The sequence below is a fragment of the Passer montanus genome, unplaced genomic scaffold (assembly GCF_014805655.1).
Source record: "Passer montanus isolate IOZ18808 unplaced genomic scaffold, ASM1480565v1 scaffold20, whole genome shotgun sequence".
NCBI lineage: Eukaryota > Metazoa > Chordata > Aves > Passeriformes > Passeridae > Passer > Passer montanus.
Genome location: NW_024366592.1, coordinates 5092313 through 5112817, shown reverse-complemented (window position 1 = coordinate 5112817; position 20505 = coordinate 5092313). Strand labels below are relative to the sequence as shown.

The 20505-nt window shown below is 41.0% G+C and overlaps 1 protein-coding gene across 3 annotated transcripts in view; it reads right to left on the bottom strand.

Moving 5' to 3' along the window:
* Positions 1-20505, bottom strand: part of FBLN1 (fibulin 1) — a 74763-nt gene that overhangs the window by 14806 nt on the left and 39452 nt on the right. For 2 of the 3 annotated variants that reach the window (XM_039708075.1, XM_039708077.1), the window contains 5 exons: positions 20101-20220; positions 19157-19288; positions 17974-18097; positions 5109-5251; positions 3153-3284 (listed from right to left, as the gene is read on the bottom strand). In XM_039708075.1, coding sequence (XP_039564009.1) covers positions 3153-3284; positions 5109-5251; positions 17974-18097; positions 19157-19288; positions 20101-20220 — 651 coding nt within the window. Of the gene's footprint in view, positions 1-3152; positions 3285-5108; positions 5252-9612; positions 10061-17973; positions 18098-19156; positions 19289-20100; positions 20221-20505 lie in introns of those variants that run through there. The other variant, XM_039708076.1, reaches the window with a different exon arrangement.

Genomic DNA, 20505 nt, shown 5'->3' with positions numbered 1-20505 from the left:
AGGAAATCCCCAGGATTGGGGATTTGCACTTTTTTTTTTCATATAACAGGGTAAAAATATAGGAAGCAGCTTTTTATACAATTCTTTTTCATCAGATTGTGTGAAGTCTACACGCTGCCTCTCCAGGAATCTGGCTTTCATTCTTCCTCTTCCACTGGAAGATATTTTCTGTCGGTCAGCAGAGCTACTTCTAGAGTTTGTTCTTAGTTCTTTTGGCTCCTCCATGTCTGATGGTGCCCATCATTGATTCCTGTTTGATATGTTTTCTTTCCTTGATTTTGCCATACTGTCCTTGCCTCTTTCTTCTCCTACCTTTGGGCCTACTTCTTCTACATATCTTTTGGGAGGCTGTGTTCTTTCTTTTTGTAACATTCCCTGGGGCAGTCCTTTCCTCTGCCTCTATTTTCTTCTTTTGTGTACCTCACAGCTGCTCCTTCACACTCATCTCCTCCAATGACCTCAGAAAAGCACAAACCAGCCTGCTCAGCCATTCTCCATCCCAGCTCCCACAAAACTCAGCTTCCCTAAGTTTCAGTGTCAGCTTAGAGGGGTAATGGCTGAAACTGGTAACCTGAATCTTTTCAGCCCAAAATTCTCAGTGCTGAACCCCCCACTTTTCTTCTGTAACTTTGTCTCTAACAGCTCCTCCCACTCTTTAAACCTTCCCCAAAATAACTGTACTTTTTCACTTTTTTTTTCCCCCAGTTGCACTTTGAGGGCATCTTGTTCTTTTGCATTCACACAAGCACAGGTTACATGAGGTCCTTCTTAAGGCACCACCTCTGTCCTTGTTAGTGACAGCCTAAAACTGTATCACTAATGAGGGTCTTCCTGCAAGTGCATCTTCATTGGTCTGTCCTTCCTCCCCCTCTTTTCCCAGTGCTCCCTCCTTTCTCTGAATCCCTTCGTCAGCTTCCTCTAGTCTGACACTGAGTCAGGGTTTATTATACTGAGGTCTTTCAGCAATTCTGGTTATTATTTTCCTACTTTTTTCCATATACTCTTATTTATTTCATCACGCCCTGAACTAGTCCATGTCTTTAACACAAAAAAAACCAAACTACCCAATCAAAAATCTCTTGTAGAGAAAATTAGTCTTGTAAAAAAAAAAAGATATTTGGTGATCTAATTTCCATTAGCAGACAAAATAGCTTTGATGTTCTGGCCATTTCTCCTGAAACAGTACAACAGAATGAAGCATGCTTCTTGTTTCTTTTACCAGTGCATTTATGATTTATTATAAAATAAATGTATTCTTTCCTAAATAGGCAGCAAAAAGACATAAAAAGTATGTATAAAAATATTTTAAAATATGCTGCATGGATCCCAGTGGTATATGTGATCCAGCATGATGGTCCAGGTATGCTCTCCCAGAAGTGCATAAATTGATTTTTCAACAAGCTGGAACATTGTAATTACAGAGACTCCTGAAAACCCTTCTGTTACTGCCCTAGTTGGGCATTTGCTCTGCTGGAGTTGCTGTGTTCCACACAGTTCTGATGTCCCTGTAACTTAGTGGGATAAACACTAAAGCTTTCTGATACTGTCTATACCCTTTGGGGTTTTCCTCCCTTACACAAACCCTTCTCTTTCTTTAAAACAGGGCCTTTGTGAATTCTCATGGACTAGGATCCCATCTGATTTGTCTTGAAAGCTTCCCAGAACTTTTTAAAGAAACACCTAACATTCTGATTATTATTAATAATAATAATAAAAATTATATTATGATGAGAGCAGCAGAACTGCTGATGGCAGAATTATTTGCAATCCTAATATCACACAGACAACGTGCTGTCCTGAACCTCTGCCCCTCCAGGTAATTTCAGCTGGGGGGTTGTTTTGATTTTCCTTTTCCAATTCTGCTGTAGGCAGTTTTCTTTGCAGCTTCCATCCATTAATCTCAAAGTACTTTTACATAGAGGAATTAATTAAGAGTCTTACACACAAGAATTAATTAAACAGTAGTAGGCATGTTTTATCATCTCCATGTTGCACAGGGGGAACTGAGGTGAAGAAAGGGTTGCCCAATTCTTTCACAGAGCTGGGAATACACTTGGGCATGCACCATATCTTCTCAACTCAGTGTATAAGAATATCCTTTCTCTCTTTACAATGTGAGGCAAATAATCCGGTTTACCAAGTAAAATACTACTGACACACAGTCCTGCTCTTCAAAATGGGAACCCTTCCCTCAGGCAAATACCTTGGCCAGTCGAATTTCCAAACACATCCTTCTTTCTTATTTCAGACAGAAAGAAGCACACGGCACGAAAAGCAAACTACTGTAACTCCCCTGAGATCTGATAACATTTATACTCTGCTAAAGAAATGCCCCAATAACTGAAATCTGTAATCTTATCCTGTTTTAACAGACTCTCCCTTTTTCTCAGCATTCACATGTATACTTCTGTTTGATCAAGAAAGAAATAGAAACCTAATGACTTGGGATTTTTATCTACAGTTCATAAAACCTTTGCAGAGCTGACATTGTGCTATCCTGCTTCTGAAATGCACCAGTGCCACCTTCAGACCACGGGAAATAGGGATTTTTCACAGCCCTCCTTATGAAAGCTGCAGTGATTTTTTTCTTTTCCCCAGGACAAGTCCTGCTGAAGCACATGTATGAACCTGAGCAGAATCTGCATGTTCACATTCCAAAGCACAAGGGTTCACTGGGAACAGGAGTCTTTCTTTTCATAAATAAACATGAATAAAAAGCAATCAAATGCTACTTTTTAATACCTGGCAGGAGGATTCCAGTGTATTCTCCTCCCACTGCCTGGGCAGCTCCCATTGGGCAGAGCAATACATCAGCTGGGATCTGCTCTTGCCCTCCTCCCTAACATCATTTGCCAACTGCTCCTGGTTACATTAGGTTCCTCATCATTTTAAAACTAAGCCATTTGCATTTTTAGTTAGGGCTAGTTCTGAAAAAAAAAATTTAAAATACTTCCCAAATTAAAGAATAGGCCTCTGGTATTTTGCATACAAAATTATCTGTGATATTAGTTCAAATTACACATATTGGACTGAAGAATATGAAATCAACACTGGCTTGGAAATAAAGGTAGGAATTAATGACTTTAATTAATTTCTGTGACCCTGTCCTACAGTTAGTTGAAAGAAGAAAGTAGGCAGAAAACACTACTCACCCACTGTCATACCATCCATGTAACGCTTGATGATATCAAATGAATCTCTTAAATTTCCTTCTGTAATGTCAAATATGATATCTGCCTGGTTGGCCGGATATGTAGGTGTGATGGCACGAAGAAAAATAATCTCTGCAAGTAAAGAGTATCACAGAATGCACTGACAAGTATTTGAAAACATCACTGGAGAATCCAACAGAATTTGATCCAAAATGACTTGTCCTCAAAGTTGGTGGAAGATATTACCCTCCCTTACCACTCCCAGTTCGTCCTTTAAAATGGAAAAGCACAAGATCTAAGGGAAGCAAGGATTTGGATAGATTGGCTTTCTCCTCCTGTTTTCACCATCCAAGGGCCCTGAAGCCAAAACGCTCTTACTTTTCAAATCAAAAAATACTGCTCTGAAGAAGCCAATCAGATTTCCAGCATGTACCCAAAGAGGACAACACCAAGGATCTACAGGCTGGGCTGAGGAAGGGGCCAAACAGACAAATCTCTCCACTCTGATTCCCCATGGCAGTTACACAAAGTATTGCCATTTCAAATTAAAGAGTCCTTTGGAGTACTGGAGATCTTTAGGTTTAAAAAGAAAAGTGAGACTATTTTCAAGTCCCTTGTGAGGGATGGAGGTATTATTACTCTCATTATTATCCTCACTCTACAGATGATGAAACCAGACTTGGAGCTGTAAGAATTCACCTGAGGCCATGCACTGAATTACAGTTTACATCTTCTGGGCTTCAGCAGTAATCTCAGATCACTAGGTCTCATCTCTTATTAAAATATGAGGATGGACTAATGAGGAAGCATCCTGGGCCAAATCCTTAGCTCTGCTGCCAGTACACCTGGTGGAGCTGAAGGGGTATGTATGGGAGCAGAAGTGGCCATGGGGCATTCCTCCATTCCCTGTGAAGCAGGGCCAGCCAAGGCCTGAAACAGAACCTACAGGAGCTCTGCATCAGTGGTTAAATTGTTCCTGTCTGGGCAAGGACTGGGATGTCTTTTTCTCCACTCCTGCCTGGTGCAGAAGGGAAGAGTCAGCTTTGGCTTTCATTTAGGACAACCTTCAGAAACAGCCAGGCTGAGACTTTGGGTGCATCAGAAATGAGGATTTAAGACCTTTAGAAACCCCTCCAAAATAACCTTTCTTACCTCCATACCCTTCTCTCTGTGTCTGTGCCACTTAGTAAAGTGCTGAGAGCAGCAGGACTGCAGGCAGTCATCCACTGATGGATGCATTGCCAGAAAATCCATACAAATGGCAAGGAGCAAAAACTGGCTCTTGATCTGTAAGTTTTTAGTTTTTATGTGAGCTACGAAAGTGAGTGAAAAGTGAGTGTGAAACTGCAGGACTTAAAAACTTGAAAGTACTGCAGATGACAGCCCCTCAGTTGGGTGCTTTTTGAAATTCTTGTCTTAAAAACTTTCTGCCCAGTCTTTGCAATTTTCTTTCCTTTAATCTATAATGAACAACACTTTGTTCACAGGTCAAAAATCAGCCAATCATCATATACTCAATGTAATTTATTTTGTGATTCATGTCTGCATGTAAGGTTTTTATTCTTGGAACAAGTCACTTGTCAGTAGCAAATAACAGGTCATAGACAGATGAGAGAAATATATTTAGTACCTTGTTCTTACAGCAAAATCTGCAAACAAGAGAAGAAAATATGTCATGGGGCATATGTCTATTGTGTGAGTACATGTGGTACATGGGAATTCAGAGTCAATATTTCTTGGGAAGCAGTATGGGTTAGAGCTCAGAATGACTTTCTTTCCTCCATAAAATTAAAACTCCTGGGTATCGAAGGTTTTAATTAAATGAATGGTAAACTATAATTTGGAGCTGTGCAAACATTTACTGCACTGGTAGTGCGTCTGGCTTTAGGCAAGGGTTTCCAGTGCAGGTTTTATATGCTGCAGTCTATTAAATGGAACAAGGAACAAACCACTTACCTTCAGGTCTTGTAAACTCTCTGAACGTGGGCAGTGAAATGACAGTGTGGGAAATTGTGTGGACAGGATCCAGCAGACAGGTGACATCATTTGGTCGACAAGACTTAATGCAACGGATGGTATCTGTCTTTTCTAGTCTGACACTAAGAGAAACCAAAAAGAGATTCATATATAGGCTGAATATTAAATACTTTGTGTTTTGCAATCTAGGGAGCCAGAAACTGTAATTGATATAAGCGTTGATTCTTCACCACAGAAACTTAGACAAATGCAGTTCATCAGAACTTGGGGACCCCTGAAGAACTTGGTTTGGCTCAGAGTTAAAACCCCCTCAAACCCAGTTCCTCAAGCCAGGCATGTGAAAACAAAGAGTGCCCAAGATGCCATGCAATGTCCTTTCCCAAGGACAAACAGGACCAAGCAGTGAGACCCACACCCTCTCAGCTGGCCTGCTCTCAGCAATTGCAGTGGAGCCACTTCTACTGGCACAAGCCTTTTTTACTCAAGACATATGAAGCAGACAGAATTGTTTCTGTTTTAGAAACCTGGCACAACTATGTAAAGGGCCAACTTTCATGATTTTCAGTGTAGCAAGGGCCAGAAGAGCCTCTTTTAAGTTTTTTTTCACACCCTTTCCATCTGAAAGAACTGAGAAAACAGAGAGAAATGGAAACTGGGGGGAGAAAAAGTTAACCACATTATTTAAAATCTCAAAGGTTGAATTCTGAGCTTGGGGAAATGGTAAGGATCATTTCATATTCCATCTCAAGCAGCTGCTCATTCGGCCTTGAAAGTCTATTAAAAGTTAAATGACTTCTCACCCTTGTCCACTAGAGTGAATTCAAAGTCACTTACAGTTCAAGAACTTCACACAATGCCCACTCTGTCTTCATGAGAGATGAAAGGGCTGTGCTGGGACTTCAAATGTGACTAAGCCCCACAAATGATCTCAACTTTGACCTGCCCATTTCTACATATTTCTAAGTGGAAAAAGAAAATGCTGCAGTGTCAGAGAGGGAGGAATTAAAAGATTAAAAGTAAGGAAAAATTACTGAGTTAAAGGGAAACAAAAAAAGGAAGATTTATTTTGTTCTAAAAACAAATCATTCTTGCTCCTTTCAAAATGTTTTATCCCAGCCCACACCTACAAAACATTTTTTTCAGATGTTCAAAGGGACTTTATGGCTCTATTTATAATCAATTTATCAGTAATTTCCTTACATATTCCCAACTCTGCTCATCAAAAAAAATTAAACCGAGCATGATGATACAGTATGAAGTTAAATAAGGGGAAAACACAAATCAACATCAAGGAACTCATGCTTCAGCTGATGTGAACTGGCACAGTCCATGGGGAGGCAACAGAGCTGAGTTAATAAACACCAGCTGAGCCTGATATTCACACCCTGTACTTGATGTTTTGAGACTGGACAGGAGATACAGGCCAGAAGATGTGGCCTGTTCCCTTTTGCTTTCCACCATTATCTGTGTACAAAATCTTGTCATGTCCTAGACACCTCACTTACAGTAAGTTGTAATTGTTCTTTTGGGACACTATTGCAGATTAAGTACTGTTAGAATACATAGAATATCCTGAACTACTGTATTTAGATAATAGAATTTGTATGCAGAAAACATTGTGATGGGAGTGTCTCAGGCATTCAGTAGTGGTCTCCTTTTGCTTCCTCCTGGGAATTAAAGGGAGCTTTACTCTCAACTTCAGCTGGAACAAAAGGCAAATACAAGGATTTCTGAAATACTCTGCCAATAAAGCCATAATTTAGTGAAAGATGAAGTCCTAAATAAGACTTGCATTCATAGTTCTCACCTGTGGAATAAAGCCTTCTGACATGACTTTGGTACAGATCAGAGGATCTCAATGATCACAAGTGATTTTTGTTAGCTCTCATCTAAACTGAGTTTTTAGATCCATCCAGCTCAAAACCACACTTGTGACAGATAAATGTCTGTGTCAGCTCTATTTCTTTGCACCTTTTGTCACTCCTCTTACAAATTCCACTAACTTTTGGGGTTTTTTGCATGCTCTGTCTACACTGCTAAACTGGAATTTGTTCTTTCATTATACTCACTCTCTGTTCACCTTTCTTTTGCTATCCCTGCTAATTGCCTCAAGCCAGGATACCCAAAGTGCAGTTGATAACACTTTGTTCTCTCATTGCTTCATCTTTTGGACATCTCTGAACTGAAGTAACTTCTTTCACAACTAACATCTATCTCAAATCCTGATATTTGCTATAAATTATATGCTCTGTTCTCATAATACTTAATAATTTTATCCTTACACATCATCTTTGCATTTCATCTTCTGATTAGCTGATATTTTCCATTTTGCTCATGTTCTCCTACAGTGGGGACTATGACAGGCAAAAGTTTCTTCCTCAGTGATGAGAACTTTTTTATTTGTACCTTTCCTTCAAGCTTTCTGCCTCTAGCACAAATTACAGCTTTGGAGATCCTCTTCCCTCTGGGCATTTTCATTTAAAGAGAAGAAAGTTAAGAAACAGCTCAGCTGCTCTGATTATTTCCTGAGTATAATCTTTTCATTCTTCTAAGGTTCTGGTATGACTCTTTTCATATTGTCTCTTAGATTCAGTCAATAATTCTTTGAACCAGGAGCTGTGATTTAATTATCCTTTGGAAAATATAAATAGCACTATGGAATTACCTACACGCTCCTTAAAGTCCCAGTGACACTGCAGTATTCAAGCATCTAACACAGTGGAAGGTGAGCTTTGTGCTCTTGAATTCCTTGCTAAATACAATTAATGTGACAGCATTTTACAACACTGAGGGCCCTGTTCTCAAACTCCCTTCTTTTCCTGCCAAAAAATATATATTAATGTTTGCAAAAATGAAGTTTATTTTGGAATATTTATCCTACTTCATTATGGCCTCATAAGAAAGTGGTAGTTAGAGAGTATTTACATATATGTAAATACTGTGGCAGAATATTATATTTATATTAACCCCACTAGCTCAAGTATCATGGAGTTGTGCTCTCAGTATTTAAACCTGGGACTCTCTCCCCACTGGCAACTTCTGGCACCTTTATAAGGATGTGTCAACAGGCTTTAATAAGCCTGGCATTCCTTATGAGACCTGAACTCCTGTCAGCCAGCTGTGATAAACTTTGCCTTGGGGAACATGCAATACCCTGGCAGAGTGCTGCAATCCTGCCCTGATCCAGGCCTTGGCTGAGGATGAGCCTGGGAGCCTGCAGCTTCCAGCTAGTGGAGTCATTCCCTGTGCTCAGGTGATTAAGGCTCATGATCTTGCTTTAGAAGGCTCCCAGTTTCCAGCCTTGTACCCTGACTGTGCTGTCAGCACTTACATAGTGAGATATTTTTTCTATAGGTGCATTCACATGGATTATTCCCCGTTCTTCTATGGAATGACTGTTCTGCCTTTCTAATGAGCAGCAGAGATAAGTGAGCCCAGGGTAGTGTAGAACATTAATTTTTGGATCATATCTCTGGGAGTGAGCTTTTAATATTTATCAGCACAAGGACTCTGTGTAATAAATAAATCCTCTTCCAGCTCAGAAAACAAAAGAGTTCCAAAGATATTCCAGTTGTATTGTTCTTGACTGCTTAGAAGTAAACAAAGAAAGTCAAAGCAAAGTAAGAAAGATTTGGATATTGGAATTCTGGCTGACTTTTCAGAGCACTTATGATTTGGTGTGATGGTAGTTGTGGATAAAGTCTTTACTGGTCAAAATTTATCAGCTTTAATATGAAAGCTAGAGAGACAAAAGTGTTATGAGACAAATCAAATATCTTTTTCAAATGTTCCTGTAGATGGGAATGTTTCAGGATACAGCTTGTGAAAGAGAAAGGAGCTCTCTGCTATTAGCTGAATGCTGTTATGAAGTTCATTGCTGTTCTGCTGTCATTAGTTTTTCCATTCAGCAAAAACTCCACAGAAAGAAAGATGAAATGTCTCTCAAATAAATGTTCTTTAGAGGAGATTAGCTTTTGTACCATCCTTAGAAGCTAGAACTGGGATCTGTACCTGGTGGAAATCAGTATTAGCTCACGGGATACAACAGAGCAACAATAAATAGGACAACTTGAGAATCTGGCTGCAACTTTTATACTGACCCATGTGCTGGGGCACCTCAGGGGTCCTAAGGGTCCAAGTTATGCCTTTTTAACAGATTTTCAGAAAATGCACACTATTTGCTGCATAAGTGATGGAATTTTCGAGAGATGTCTCAGTTGAGACAGTTCAAAATATGTACCTATTTTCTTTGGAAAATTTAGACCTAAATCTATATAACTGTGTATGATCAGTTGACTGTGTGAAGTAAATTAATGGCTTTCAGTCCTCAGTATACTCAGGTAATGAACTCTTAGACACCAACTTCTGCTTTGTATTATGATGCAGAGTATACAGAAGAATCTCCACAAATTAAGATGTTCAGTTATAGGGGAAAGTGGAAAACTGTAATGATGATGGCAAACAAAATGCAAGTGCAGCATGCAACAGATGAACTAAAACTTTATTAAAATTGAGGGGAAAAAAAAGCTACTCTTAGAAGAGAAAGAGTAGCCAATGATGACTGTTAAGTGAGGGATCAAAGCTGTGCAGAGACAAAGATAAAAAGCTTGGCAATAAATGTGTTGACAGTTCCGTGGCGGGAAAGTCGCATTTGAATTGTCAGAAGAAGGTCTCTGGGCTCTGTGATTGGACGCTGCATGACCACAAGGCCACTGTGGTTGTTCACTTTTTTTGTGGTGAAAAACCCCTCCTGGTTCCCGCTGATGATGGACAGCTGAATTTTATCCCCAGGGACAGCATTGGAAGGACCCATGCGGAAAATGTCGGTGGGTACTTGAATGTTGGTGGGAAAAGAGAGGTGATAGTAGGTTATTCTCAGAGGCAGGCTCTGGCACTCCTTATTTTCATTACAAGGCAAGCGCTCACAGCGACTGCAAGAAAAGTGAGAACACAAGACAAGAGGAAGATTAGCGCACGTGTAGCGAGTGGGAGGGAGAGCAAGGGCAGTGGGGGTGGGAAAAGATAGGCTGACTGGCATCCTGTATCCACTCTTCAGCCTGGCACCTCACTCATACTGCAAAGGGATATGAACTCAATGAGGATGAACTGGAGCTGGAGCTTTGGGAGAAGCGTTGCCATTTTCAGGAGTGTTGCCCTTGCTCTGCACGCACAGATGGATCAAGTCAGGCACCTCAGCAGGGGTGAGAGTTTGTTTTCATTTACGTCAGCCAAGCCCCCCTGGGAGAACACTGCCACTGTTTTCCCCTCCAAGTTTTATTCTTTTGCTGGTTGGACATATGTTCAGTAAAGGAAGAGATTCTAAATGCTAAGGGAGTGTGTCTTACTTGGGATGTCTGGCTGTATTTTAAGACTGAGTGAAGTATTCTGAAAACCATGAATGTCCAAGGAGTTGGTCTCTGAAGAACCTTTTCCTGTTGATATGTCACAAGTATTGCTATCTATGTCAGTCTAACACCCATCTAGGCAAGCCCTGAAAACAAGATCCAATGGCCTGATGTCTCCAGCATGTGTCCTACACATTCAGTCTCCTCCTACATAGCCCTAAGTCATGGAAACTATTCTGGTGAGAGAGGAGTTTGCCCTCTGCTCCTTCATTCCCTCAGTCACAGTGAAAAATCCAGAGCACTAGCAGGAGACCACCCCTACAGGCTGGCAGGCAGCAACAAACCTTTGCATTAGCAGCCACAATCTTCATGCTTTCTGCTCCAGAGAAAAGAGAACTTTGCCCAGAAAATATGGTAGAAAGCTGTGGGCATCCAAGTCACTGCTGTTTAAGTGTTATAGTTTATGAACGTGTTAATGAAGATCTGACATCATGGTACCTGGTGGGTTTGAGAAATGTGTAAAGGATTGCTTACTGGGTAAGTCTGTATGCATTTCAGATTAAAGATATGCCCAAATCACCACACAGGCACCCAAATATCCTTTCAGGTAGGTGTGTGGAATTAAAGGTAGACAACAACGACCTCAGCTGGATGATGACTTTGCAAAATTTCATCATGATCAGGTTGAGCATTTAGCTCCAAACTTGCCTCATGCAAAACTATGAATCAATTAAATTATATGCAAGAGTCTCCCCACTCCAAGCAGTACTTGCTCCACCGGTTGAAATTTTGGAACCTAAACAATTTCTTTCCTTACCAAGAAATGCTCTAGCATGAAAGCATGGTTTGTTTCTTACCACCTCAAGGAAATGTGAGTGTCCATTATTTTATTCTGACATGACTTTGAGCTCCTATCAGCAGTATCTGCTACCAACAGAGCTGTGGTTCATGAGCAAGCCCCACTTTGTTGCCAACGCACAGTGATCTGAATTCCAGGAACTTCTCATCATATGCAAAATCAGCATTTTCAAGAAGACTAATTAAAAGTACCCTCAGTTCTTCAATTAACGTGTTGCATGTTTTCTTTTAATACTACCTGCAAACAAAAGTGGTTCCTTGAAGCAATTCTTTGAAGATTTGAATGCATTCTTAGTTTTATTCATGTGTTTAAAGATCATGCACAAGTCCTCACAGGATGGCCAGCTAATTAGGTGTGGATACTCTTGAAGTATTTTCAGGTATGGAGAGCTCTGCATTCTTTTCTGAAACGTCATTAATAACTCCACTAAGGAGAAAGACTTGGTATTGTTAAAATCATGAGGCTACTTGGTTTTGCTGAAATCATGGAGCAAGTTGAGACAGTTAATTCCTTAGCTGGAAATATTTTCTTCAAGTACAACTTCTTAGAAGCATGTACATGCTTATGAGCACTTACACTCTCATAAAAATGCTCTCCCTTATTATTTTATAAAAGTAAAATACATTTTTAAATTATGGCCAGAATTTTTTAAGAGAACAAAAACCCAAAGCTTCCAGCTTTTGAAGAAAAAGGACGCTCTGTGGATTCAGAAAGTTATTTGTGAAGATAGATGTGCCTGCAGCTAGGACTAAAATTATTCAAAATTCATCATCTTTTATCTCATGCTTTGGTGGTATGCACTGCACACTGCACTGTAGGTTCAGTTAATGTGCAGTAATTGTTCCATCAAATAACCACAGAGGAGAGATAGCAAATATTATTGCTTTCAAGAACCAGAGTTCATGCTGGGGTCACACACCCCAAAGGTGAGAAACAAAGAGCATTTCAGCCCTGGTGTGCTCTCCAGACTTCAGCGGGCAGCAGGAAACCACATGGTGGGGAATGCAACAAGGGAGCAGCCCAAGCCCTGTGGCTCCTTGGGACAGGGGAGCTGCCTGCAGAGCTCCTGGGTCCTGCCACTGCACTGAGAGCCACGAGACAGAGCCAAGGGGCCCAGCAGGAGAGGGGAGAGCTGAGGAGGCAGAAAGTGCCACCAGAGAAAACCAGCCCAGAGCCCGGGGGCAGTTTTATATGTCTTTGCAAAACTCTGAAATCAGGTGCATGGGCTACAGAAGTAAGTGTGTACTGCTGCTAAATGCTTATTCCTGATTTTGAACCTAGTTATTTTAGCTCACTTTCTACTCTGTTCTATTATGTTTATTTATGTGGCTGAAATATTGGTTTCAAAGAATTACCCCCAGTTTGAATTTCATGTACCAAACACTGATAAATGAAAACTACCAAAACTAGAGGGATTCCATTTGTAGATAATAAATACAACATTTTGTAACAGGAAAACAAGGAGAAAAAATATTTTGTGCCTTCCTTCACATTAATTTCTGAGTCAGATTTTCACTTCATTGTGCTCAAAGGTGTTGAGTGGTATGTAACAATTCCTCACGTACTGAAGGAAAACAAACTTTCTATTAGCAAGATTTGTGGCTTTATGGCTTACTTCCTACAGGGAAACCAACTCAACATGCTGAACAACTAACCAAGTTTTATTATACTATACCCTCACTATACATTCTATGCTGTAGATTTCCAGAGCTGTAACAGTCTTCCAGGCCTCCTGGAATATATTCCACTGCAAAGGCTCTTGCTCATGCTATTAGGTGTGGATAATAGCAAGTCATTGGTGTGACTTCTTTTCAGCAGGTTGCACCACACCATGAGGTCCAGGTGAGCCATTGCCATATCATGGACATCGATGCTGATGATCAGCTGTGCAGGGAAGGTGATTTTTGTCTTAAACAAACCAGAACTTTAAGGGAATGAAACCAACTGATGGTTGGTCTTCACAGACAGCTCTTAACCAGAGGAGAATCTGGAGCCCCACTTCAGGAAGGAAAACAGGATACAACAGAGTAGTGATGAGGATGGACAAGCACTCTGTATGCTCCTCCTGACTGGAGATAGACAGCCTTTAGGACATTTCAAGCTGTAGAAGAGACAGAACTATATTGTCTTAGCCCTCAGCACTGACCCTTTACATCCAATCCTTGTCTCCTTCATCTGTCTTTCCTAATCTAGTTTCTTCGTCCTATCCCCTTTCCTAGCCTATAGCCTTGCCTCCCACTCAAATATTTGGCATCAGCCAGTGCCAATCCTCCTCTTGTTCCATTCTCTCCTGGCTGACACTTCTCTGTTTCCACCTCACAGCCCTAGACCCAAAGCACAGATCCTTTCCCTCAGGATCTTTGTGTTGCCATCCCAAATTATTACTTCCTTTGGTGGTCCTCACCCAAAACTGCAATAGGATAATGGAAGCATTAAGGATAGAAAATACCTCCAAGACCATCAAGTCCAGCCTGTAACCCAGAGCCTTGTCACCCAGACCAGAGCACTGAGTGCCACGTCCAGGTGTTCCTTGGAAACCTTCGGGAATGGGGACTCTAACACCTCCCTGGGCAGCCCCTTCCAATGCCTGGCCACCATTTCAGGGAAGGAATGCTTACTGCTGTCCTCTTGTCCTGTCATTAATTCCCTGGAATCAGCCACCCTTGACCATAAGGACCTGACCCCTGTGGTTTCCCCCTTTATAGTTTTACCCCATTTTACCTGCTACCCCTGAAGCATCTCCCAGACTCATTCTCCTCACCTTGACATACCTTCAGATCCTTCCCTCTCTACGCTCAAGGGAATGTACCTCCTTATCTCCAAGTTTTCATTTTTTTTCTCATTTTCTTCTTACCAAGTTGTCTCCTCTCTCACCCCTGCTAGACACAGCTCACTTATCCAGGGAGCTGGGGTTGTCCAACCTGGCCCAGGACAGACTGGGCTCCTCTACTGTGACTTTATGTGGGAGCAGGCTCAGAGTCTGTGGAGTTGGATCTGCATGTCTCAGACTACTTTGAAGAGCAATAAGAAGCTCAGGACCACTAAATCAGAATAAGACTCTTTGCTGATGGAAGAAAAAGACCTCTCTATTGATAGGAAGAATTAAATTGCAGTGAGGCAGATAACCAAACACAAATACAGATTGCTACTGAGGCTATGAAATCCTCATCCTTCAAGGACTTGAAGCAAAAGAACTCTCAGAAAGATTCTAGGTATGTCTGAGCCTATTTTGTCACAGAGGAGTGTATTAAGTGTACCCAACAAGTAATTTCTTAATTTCTTAAAAAAGGCTGAATGCAATTTTGCAAATTATACAAATTTTGTAATTTTAAAAGTTTCAGAGGATTTTTTTAAGGGTGACAAAAAGTGCAAAAGCAATTTCATAACAAATTTCAGACTTCTGCTCCATAACATGACAGCAAACTGCTAAAATAAATTTTAAAAATAAATCACCAAAATGTCTTTAAAACCAGTGTGTTCCTCTCTACACTTGTTCTTGGAAATGGGTGAACTGCTCTGGCTGAAATTTGCCAAAACTTGAGCCTGAGTAAGACACCTGGCATGTAAAATTTCAACCATTGGTTACATTTTGGCAAAATTTTAAAGAGTTAAATCATGTCCTAATAATGATAAGCACCAGGCAACCTTAATAATATGCACAGACATGTCTAGAAAACACAAATAGTTCCCCATTTGGCTCAATGCAGCACGTCTGACATGTTGCCATAAACGCTTCTTTATCTTTTCTACTATTTTTCTTGGCTTAAATATTACAAATGTTAGACTTCAGTGCCATATAAAGAGAAGTTAATTGTTATGCAATTTGAAAACAAAAACTGTTTGGCAAGGCAGTGCAGCAAGTTAAGTTGTATTATGAGGAGCAGCAGATCTTATCTATCCTGGAAAAAATCCCAAGCCTACAGACTGATCAATGACAAACAAAAAGCAGAATTTAAGTAAAAGAGATAAGGCCTTCAATAAAATTGTTACCATTTAGATCAAGCCAGGCATTTTGCTGTCTTTGAGGAAGATAACACTGACTGTTTCCTCCTGGAGCTCAGAGCATCTAAACAGCATCCTGAGGTTTCAGCCCATAGCTTGGGATGATCCTGCAATTACTTTACCTGATGGCAATCACCACCATGCAAAACCCTCTGCTTTACAGGCACTTGGTAAAGAAGCTTCTGGATCACTGAGTGCTGTTGCCTGAACATAAGGATTTTAAGGAAAAATAAGGAAACTTGGATTTACAGGACTGAGACCTATTAAATTACAGCTATTCCAAAGAAAATAATGGGGAACAGGGTAAAAAATTTTTTCTGAGGTTCCAGCTTGATGGGAATGGAAAAATAAGTTGTCTTTCTTATGATGTGCCAAGCTGGTGAAACTGAATAAAAAGGAGATAAAAAATGGTATCTGTACTAGGTGTGATAAGAAGCCAACTGCTTTGATTTTAGAGCCTGGGTGAAAAAGCAATTTAATGTCGTTATCATGCAGAGCGTAACAAAGATATGCTGGCTATCAGCCCTGCTGGGGTACATATGCAAACCTGATTCAGTCAAGCAGATGTAAAGCAGTTTGGATGTAAAAAGGGTGCTAAAGAGCTGCCTTATGAACTGCTCCCCAGTGAGCACCAGGTAATCCCAGCCACAAACCCTGATTCCTGCACACTGGTGTAACATTCCTATTTGTCCTCTGGAACCCACTGTGCTTCACCAAAAGCAACAGGGAACTCACATTCTCTTTGCTTTATGCAAACATCTTTTCAGCAGTCTATCTGTAGCTGTTGAGAGGGGAAAACCTAATAAATCCAACAAGATAATAACTGAAGGAATTAAAATAATTAGAATTTCACTGAGCAGCTGCAGGATGTGTCTGACTCAGCCTAAATATAGCCTGAGCACACCAGGAGGATCTCACCCTATGGGTAGGTCTGAGTTAGGGAGAGAAAGCCATTACAGAGCCCAACAACCTAGACACAGAAAATCATTCAGACACTCTACTGCTTTCCCAGAACATCCCACATAGCTCAAATAGCCAATGAAGTCAAATAGAGCTAAGAGAGAAAATTAAATGTAATGTGTGTATGACAGGTATTTTATAAATTGAACTCTGCAATGCAGGAATGTAAGAAAATCTGCTAATTCTGCCTAGTGGCCCATTGCACTTTTTTCACTTTTTTAAAAATTAGGATACCAATGAACCCAGAGTCTTACAAATAAAGAGAACATCTGCATCATGAGGCACTGCTTGGTCACTGATGTGACAAAGTTGATTTAAAATTCAATTCCTATTACCCTTCCCAGAACACAAGCATGCTTTATAAATAGCTGAGTTTACACCACAAACTTCCTCTCCAGCATTCTGGTCAAATACATCTGCTGTGCCACTTATGTGACATTTCAAAGACTAAAGCTTAAATGCAAACTAACTAATCCCCAAAAAATCCCTGAGATGGAGAGCATTGTTGGCTTCATTCTACAGAGGAGGGATTCAGGTCTGTCTGACAGATGGTGGCTATACCAGCACTGAGTGGGAAAAGCAATAGTGGGCTGATAACAAATGGGATTTATCAGCTTTCCTCCCTGGCTGGTGGAGCACACACTTACCTGAATACGGGGCACACGGGGGGACCATGAAAAGCAGAACTGCTGGAGTACAGGGTGGTCTGAAAGCCACAGGGCAGGAGGCAAAGCATCACCTTCACAAGCCACAAAGTCTAGCTGCACAAATGAGAGTTTGCAGCAACTTCTCCTCTCTGCTGGCTCTATTTGATGGGTATAAAAGAGCTGCCAGCTGCCCCTCCTCCCAGAGCTGTCTCCTGTTTACTACACCCAGAATGCACAGACTATCTCTGAGCTAGGTTAGAAACACAATTATGAGCTGCAGCTAATATACCACCCTTGCTAGGATTCCCAGGTTTTTAATACAGGTGAAAATTGGATACAAATTGAAAGAGGGAGGTTTATGTAAGGTATTAGAAAGAAATTTTTTATTGTGAGGGTGGTAAGACACTGAAGCATGTTGGGCAGTGAGGTGGATGCCCCAACCCTGGCAGTGCTCAAGGCCAATTTGGATATGGCCTTGAGCAAACTGGTCTAGTGGGACATGTCCCTGTACATGGCAGAGAGGGTTGGGACTAGGTGATTTTTAAGGTCCGTTCTAACCCCTTAATATTCTAATATTCAATTAAATGGTACCAAAAATAAGACATTCTTGCAATGCTTTGCAATAGTACAGGTGAGAATCCAGAGAGGGAGCTAAAAAGAAGGCTTCAGCTGAAGTGTGAAGGTAAGGAAAGACTATGTGTGATTCTGAAATAAAAGCCAAGGATTTCAAAGCCCAGTGTAGCCCTCCTATCAGGCTGTCTTGTAAGGGAGCCAGGAAGAGAGTATCTGCTTACGGATCTGGAGATCATTATGGTGCAAACCACTGACACAGGGCATTTTTTAAGGGAGTATCTTTTTTCTTAGAAAGAGGAGCATGAGAAAGAAACCAGACTTGTGAGTGCAAAACAAAGGGTAGGCCTGCACACACAATACATATTTGCTAGAAATTGCTCTGTGTTCAGTCAGCAGAGCATGACATTGAGGAAATTATGATGAAAAACCTGATTAACCTTGAGGAGGAAGGTACTTACGTATCTCCTGACTTGCGGTAATTCTCGGGACATTCCAAAGACAGGCAGCGAAAGCCGCCCTGGATGTTGAAGCAGGTCTCATTGAAAGAGCAGTTGTGGCTTTCTGCAACACACTCATCGATATCTGCCAAATGGAAACAGGGATGTGGGTTAAACACATGCTTTTCCTCTCCTTGAAGATGCCAGACAATGACAGAATCACAGAATTCACAGAATCACAAGGTTGGAAGAGACCTTCAAGATCATGGAGTCCAACCCAGCCCTAACACCTCAACTAAACCCTCCATGTGGCATGGAGTGCCACATCCAGTCTTTTTTTAAACACATCCAGGGAAGGTGACTCTACCACCTTCCCTGAGCAGACCAATCCAAATCTTTATCACACTTTGCATGAAAAAGTTTTCCTAATATCCAACCTGTATTTCCCTTGATGCAGATTGAGATTGTGTCCTCTGGTTCTATCACTGCTGCCTGGAGAAAGAGACCAACCCCACCTGACTACAACCACCCTTCAGGATGGTGTAGAGAGTGATGAGGTCACCCCTGAGTGTCCTTTTCTCCAGGCTAAACACACCCAGCTCCCTCAGTGGTTCCTCACAGGGTTTGTGTTCCAAGCCCCTCTCCAGCCTCCTTTCCTCCTCTAGACACACTCAAGCATCTCAATGTCCTTCCCAAACTGGGGGGCCAGAACTGGACACAGCACTCAAGATGTGGCCAGTATCCTATCAGGTACTACAGAACATGGGGTGCAATTAAACATTACTGCAGGATTGCAAGGGGAGGACAGAAGAACTAAAAAGAAGAACACGAACCCAACCAACCAGCAAGAAGAAGAAAAGGAAGAGCAGCAGTGCCACTAAGTGGACAACACCTAAATATTTGCTGACATGTTTACAGCAGGGTATTTCCTTTTAATGGCTAAACTAACTCATAGCATTTCAACATTGGAATCCTCATTGTAAGAATTTGTTATAATTATTTAATAATGTTTTTAAAAGTAGTCTCTACTGAATTACTTTGTAACTGAAATTTCTTGTATATGTATTATTTCTTCAGATGTTAAGCTGATGTGTACTGCAGTACCTATCATGTCGTAGGAAAGGCATTTTTTAAGTACAAAAACTGCTAGAACTTGTCAGAATTACACAATCCAGTGAGGTCTCCCTGCAGTTATTGAACCCACCTTGGCAGTTTCGTGCATTGGGTGCCAGCCTGTACCCAGTGGAGGGACAAGTACATTGAAAGCTCCCAGGAATATTAACGCATCGAAAGGAACAGATATGTCCTCCAGTGGGCAAAGCACATTCATCAATATCTGCAAGAAAAAAAGCACCACTAATTTTTTATGTGTTCTTGACATTCAGCCCAGTGCACGTGTGCAATGCTCCTGCTATGAGCTTCAAATACAATTTGATTATTCTAATTTCTGGGCAATCAAAATCATCAGATAGGTGTGGCTCTAGTCAACAACATCTAAATAGCAAAGATTTTGAGGAATCAATAGCACTCTGAAGAAAATTGAAAGCTATATGAGAGCCCAAGAGACAAAGTAATGGACAAGAGCAAGCACTTTACAATGACATGTATTGTAGTGTTTCATAAAAAAAAGGACGGAGAGGAATAGTTTTATCCTTATTTTTACAAAAGGAAATCAGAATTAGGTGTTCTGCCCAAGGCCTCACTGTTTAGTAAGTCTTGGAGACCTAAGTCCAAGCTCAGGATCTTGGCCACAAGGTCACACCCACGTCTTCCTCGTATTTGAGAACACATTAGTTCAGAATCAGCCATAAAAAGAGGATATATAAAATAAATATGCTCATATCTCCACTTGCTGAAGGCTAGAAATTCTGGTAGTTCCTCAGTAAAAAGACAAATTTCTTTTATAAAATTATGCCAAGCAGCAATTTAGTGTAAACAGCAAAAATGACACCGCACATACAAAGAGATGCTTCTAGAAAGGGACATGGGCGGGAGACCTTCATTAAATACAGTTAGAAAATAAAGAAAATAAAATACCGAAGAGATGCAAATGTTAAAATGAAAAAACTACATGGAATTGCTCATGTTTGTTACAGCAACAATGAGAAATGGCCACCCACTGTCTCCCTGCAGCACCACAGAGCTCACCTTCACAGGAAATGCCGTCGATGTCGCTGAGCTGGAATCCCCGGCGGCAATAGCACTGGTAGGAGCCGTACACATTGGCACACTCTTGACTGCAGGGGTTGCTCTCACACTCATTCAAATCTGAAATGCAGAGTTAGAGGCCTGAACCCCAAATTTCTTGCAATATTCATCACTCCTAATACTGGAATAAGACACAATTTTGTAAGGTAATTTTTAAAATTAAAAACGGATGGTACATGTCACTGAGCGACCTGGAAATAGGAGACTCTCAGTGTGTTACTGTTAACAAGCAGTCTAGGTTAATTTGCACCGTGCTATAATTTCCTTCTGTACTTCAAAGTGTGAGACTGGGAGGGAATCTTTAGGCCAACACTTACATTTTTGTGTCTGGATATCAACAAGGCT